At 31.1% G+C, this 5,430-nt stretch overlaps 1 protein-coding gene across 1 annotated transcript; it reads right to left on the bottom strand.

Annotated features, from left to right (window-relative positions):
- Positions 1–877: 877 nt before the first annotated feature.
- LOC123296486 lies at positions 878–1,741 on the bottom strand. The gene is made up of 2 exons (XM_044877970.1): positions 1,438–1,741; positions 878–1,315 (listed from the first exon to the last, which is right to left on the bottom strand). The coding sequence occupies exons 1-2, from the start codon at positions 1,724–1,726 to the stop codon at positions 918–920; spliced, it is 687 nt and encodes a 228-aa protein (XP_044733905.1). The 5' UTR covers positions 1,727–1,741; the 3' UTR covers positions 878–917.
- Between the last annotated feature and the right edge of the window lie 3,689 nt (positions 1,742–5,430).

Genomic DNA, 5,430 nt, shown 5'->3' with positions numbered 1-5,430 from the left:
GATGATATGTTTACAAATACTCTGATAAAGTGGTGCTAGCATGGTTAGTTTTTTACATTTCTTGATATTTATTAAATATCCCGCGTAGCTTATTGATATTTGTGAAATTGGAGATTTATGATATTTCTCTTTGTAATAGTTGTAGTAATAATAATCAGAGAATTATCAATTGAGAAGAAGAGTTTTTAGTCGTGAATTTAAAATTTTTTTTTCGTATTTGTTATTCAAATAAATAAGTCACATGGAGCAAATTTACGCAGCACGTAAAATTATATGCCAACCTATGTATTTCATGACCCTATTTGAGAAGTCCTTTGCAAAATCATAGAAGAAAAAATATAGATGATTAAAAATTATATCAGCTCTTATTCGTATTATAATTATTATTGTAATTATATTGTATTAAAAAAAGTTTGTTTTTGACTCCAAGGCGACTAAAACCCGCTTACAAATTTTGGATCCCAAAGATCTGTTTTTAATCTGGATAAGATCACAAACAATTTAAATAATGTAACGAATCAAGTCTGATTTTGATTCAGATACAATCGAAAACAGATTTCATTTAGTATTAAAAATAGTCTAATATTAGTCTGAATAAAGAATGGTACGCGCAAAATCAAGTCAAATCTCTGCATAAATTAGATACAGAGAATTAAATTGATCTAAAGAAAAATCCAAAAAATTAAAAACTCATTACATTTTTTGACCTAAGTATGTAAAATATGCCAACTAAGGAACCTATCATTTCTGCACTAAATAAAAAAATACACTGTTTATCACAGGCGATACAGATAGTCACGTCAGACTATAATTATTAATAATTTATTCATATTAACACAAATTATTTGATGATTGCGATTTCTAATAAGGTGTGTAATAGTAATTATCTATGCCTCCTCAAAAAATATCATAATTATTCATTTCGCAACTGCATATACTAATAGCGAAATTTCAGCCAGGAATTTTTTGCTTACTTGTTTTTCTTTAGTTTTTCTATCATCGTACATAACCCATAACCCGTTAGTTCTTCTACCAATAGCCACGTAGTGACCGATCGCTTTAAGATCACTTTCTCCGACTACGTTTTCTTTGTTTTCTGTTGCCACATCATTTTTCAATTTTTTGCCGTCTTGTCTCTTATCATTCAATTTGACTCTTCTTTGTTTACTAATCGTTGGTGGGTAGAAATGCACTACCCCCACGATTTTCATTTTCTTTCCATCAGTAGGACGGGTGAATTCTTTGCAAAGATCATCAAGCTGCTTAATTACCGCTGCTCCACTTTGAACGTACGGCTCGAAAAAAACAATGTCTCCTGTAAGTAGAGGACGATATTTAAACATTCATCGATATTTATGCATTAGTATCTATATAATAATCATGTAGAGTTAATTTTCTTTACCCTATACTTAAGGATAACAAAAGTTTTTACAGTACCTATGACTATGTTGTTGTTTATTGTTTTTTCGGTACATCCATTACCATTGCACCGATAACGTTTCCCCATATGGTCTACAAACACTTGATCTATGTCATGTAATGAATCATCTCGGATGCTCATCACTGGCAATGATACAAATCGAGATGGGCATTTTCGAGGACATGTCAAAGTTTCTGCATAACTTGACTCACTTTCAAACAGTTTGGCAGCAAAGCCTCCTACTGATGTATGACACGGTATCAAATCTACATCAGCTATCGACTTTAATACTTTAAAATGCCTCATCAATATTTCTGCTCGAGTTTGATAAGTCTTACTAGTAAAAGAAGTTTTTAAAGCATCACAAATGGATTTGTAAAGACAATTATCTTTCTTCTTTTCAATCTGTAAAATAAATCAAATTAGGTTAATTCAATTATTAAATTCTGTAAATTTCACTTATTTAAAAAAAAAGTTGACTATTTTTTTATACCTTTGTTTTAAAAACGGGAAAATCACAAGCTGCGACCAGCAATAATTGATACAAACTGTCAAACGGGCAGGTATTGTATAAACTTATGCGGCGATTGTTGATGCGAACGGCTTCCAAATCTGGGGAATCACCTCTTTTTAAAATTGGTAAGCCCTTAGGTTTTTGAAATTCAAGCATTTCAACTATATTTTTTGATTTATCGCCTATGTATAATGAGCGAGATTTTTTCTCTACTTTTGGTTGGCCTAGTCCCCTCCAGTTTTCAAACTCTCGCTTCCCTAACATTTCTTCAGTTGCAAGTCGACCAAATTTGCTGCACTGAGAACAAAGACGGTATTTTGAATAATCAGGGTCTGAGTCATTTACCGGGAAAGAATCACAATAATTCAAAATTGTCTCACAACGAACACAGTTAACTGGTGATTTTTGTTGTCGAGTAGTCGATAATATCAGACTCTCATTGCTTTCGTTCAAACTAATTTTCTTATTGTCATTATCATCATCTTCATCAATTTTTTCAGATTTGATAGAGTTTATTTCCAAATCTTTAACACAGGGCGATTCTTCACTTATATTAATATCTTGAGTAGTAGTGTCATCAGTCTCCAAAGAAGCTTCCTCGCCCAATGAATTATTTTCCTTATTTTCCAGTATTTCATCTATGTTAGCACCGACTATGTTAATTCGGCCAAGAAGATAATTTATGTGGTTCTTTACAGCCTCATCTACTCGTTGTTCATTTTTGTGCTTATAGATACCTTTTTTTAGACGACCCACTTCACCTTCTACTGGCGCACTTGAAGCTGGTATTCTTCCTTCCAATGAAAAATCGTTATAACAAATGCAGGACCACAATGGAATTTTTTTGATATCTTGAAGTAGTTTTTTCACCAGTTCTGGATTATAGTGTGCGTTTTCTTCTTTACCGTGATCATTTAAATCACGTTTAGCTTCTTCGAAAATTTCTACACCCCACTGATAACATGAATTTTCTTCAGTAGTATCTTTCTCGGCATTACTATCATCAGGATCGTCCGAAAATTCTTCGTTTAAATCATTCTCGACTTCATTCATTCCTAAAATAAATAAATAAATAATTTTATAATATTACTGAACTAATATGTAAGCTAAATACAGAATTTGAATCTTTCAACTTGTCTTTGATCGAAAACAATCAACATTAAACGTATACATTTAGAGTAATTGAATAAAATTATCATATTTAGTAAATTTATGAATAAAAGTTGAATAAATAAAAATTTTTTAATTTTTAAATTACCACTAGTGTTTTAAATCAACAAATCTTAAAAATGGAATTCCCCGTATTAATTCTATAGTTTAAACTAATAAATTAATTACAAATATTCTTATGAAATAGGTATGAGAGATATGAATTTTAGTTTACCATCCGTGAAGTTTACTTGTGTCAAAGAAAAATGATTTTTTGAATCAAAAAAATTACTTGAACTGACAATAATTTTTTTGGACCGAGTCACATTTCTTTGTTACTTTATTGGATCTAATTTTTGATTAATGAATGTAATTTTTGAAAAATATAATATAAGATCAGTTTGTAAAATGATATACAAGAATTTTAAAGAACAATTTTTCTAAAGGCACTTGAGTTCATTTATAAAGAAATGTATTTTAATTAATGGAAGTCTCCAATCGAATAAAATATTTGAATAACTTGAAAATTCAATCTTAATGAAATTATTTTTAATGATAATAATGTATACCTGTGATTGAATTTCTCAAAAAATCTTTAGCTGCTTGACAAGGTGACGGTCGTCCCGAAGGTAACTTTCCTGCTCGTTTGCTTAAAGCTATAGTGAAAATAGCTTTAAGGTATTTCCTTGCTTCATCCTTATCGGTCATACAAATCAATTTCCCCAGACATGCTAAGTAAAAAACTTGAACCAGTCTGCTTGATTTACTCAAAAATTTCGCATAAATGTGAGTAAAGTGCGCTACGTCGATTCTGATATAACAATCAGGAGTTGACTTCGAAAAACAAGCGTCAGCATAAGTTCCGATTGTCTTGAATGGAGTAAAAGCTGTTATCGTCGCAATTAATTGTGCTAGATTCGAATCCATAACAACTTCTGCTGGTTGAGTAAACCCATATTTAATCCATTCACTCCAAAAATTCAAAATAGTGCTTGTATCTTGTTTATCAGAAATCATTTGGCCTACAGTAAATTGTTGACCGGAAAAATTGATAGCGATAAGGTATAAAAATAAGTTAGCAGTAGGCACTTTATTAAGCTTTGTGAATTTTGGGCAAATCTCGCCAGTAGCATCTATATATACACAACTATGAGCGTTTTTAGCATATTTGAGGTATACGTCTCGTTGATGTTTCGTCCAATAATGTACCACAAACGGAGAAAAAGACAAAGTATGTATAGTTCCTGGTAAAATTTCCTCTTGTATTATTGCCAATGAAATAAATGGATCGATATGATGGTATTCTGAACGGATGTGATTAGACTTAGCCGTTCGGAGAACAGAAGCCTCCGGTAAGTGTGGAGGTTTGGGATCATTTGGGCGCATACCTTTCTCAAGGGCAAATTCAGCTTGATATTGGTCGGTTGTCGAAGATTTCATTTTTACAGCAGCTTTTTTCCGATGTTCATTACGTAAATACGTTCTTTTGCATTGTTTGTTCCCTTTAGGGGTAGCTGTACAAGTAAATGTTGCTTCGCCATCAGCAACTTGAAAAGTTGCTTTTAACAAACTCCCACAGTTGCATTTACCTGTAAAATAACATGGTTGAAAAGTACTTTATGGAATATTTCTTAATTAATATTAATTAATTATGGACTATTGATTAGTATGGACTATTCATCAATTGATGTTAATTTAACTGTATTAATATTTAATGAAATTCGAATAAAAATTCTGGATTGTTTAAAACTTCGTCCCTATTAATTGAGTATACCAAAAAAAATGTAATGATATCGATATAAAAATAATGAAAATTTAACAGCAAATAATTATTATCAAATCATTGCAGTTTCAAAAAATTTTTATCAATTTAATGAAAAAATTTAAACTTAAACATCAGAAATTTTTATTATAATCGATAAAAAAAATTTTTTCACATTAAAATATCAATAATTACCTTGAAATGATCCTGACATCTTGGTTTTTGACACATAATGATTACTAAAATTATAACCACATTTCCTGTGCGTGGCAGCCCAAATTTTGTCGGTCATAATTGTCTCCCAAAAATAAGGTTTGAAAACCGTTTGCTGAAAAGTGTAATCACCATTGAGTTTTCTTCGTTTACGCGTTGCCGTGATAATTAAACTGTCCAGTTCGTCAAAACTCATAGAATACGTGAAATGAATAACACCATTTTCATCAGAATCTTCTGTTGAGTTATGCAGCTCGGATGCGTTTCGGGAGTCTACACTCGACACGGAAGTGTTAAAGCTTTGGTCATTCGCTTTTTTTCTTAGATTATATTTGTTGTTTACAACAATAGAATACAATGATTCAGGCAATA

This window comes from Chrysoperla carnea, chromosome 3 (genome assembly GCF_905475395.1).
Source record: "Chrysoperla carnea chromosome 3, inChrCarn1.1, whole genome shotgun sequence".
NCBI classification, from domain to species: domain Eukaryota; kingdom Metazoa; phylum Arthropoda; class Insecta; order Neuroptera; family Chrysopidae; genus Chrysoperla; species Chrysoperla carnea.
Note: the sequence above shows the minus strand (reverse complement) of the source record. Positions and strands in the feature narration are given on the sequence as shown.

Coding starts and splice junctions, on each gene's coding strand:
- LOC123296486 (XM_044877970.1), bottom strand. CDS start 1,726: ATGAGGCATTTTAAAGTATTAAAGTCGATAGCTGATGTAGATTTGATA. Junction 1,316..1,437: donor AAACAACAACATAGTCATAG/GTACTGTAAAAA, acceptor CTCTACTTACAG/GAGACATTGTTTTTTTCGAG.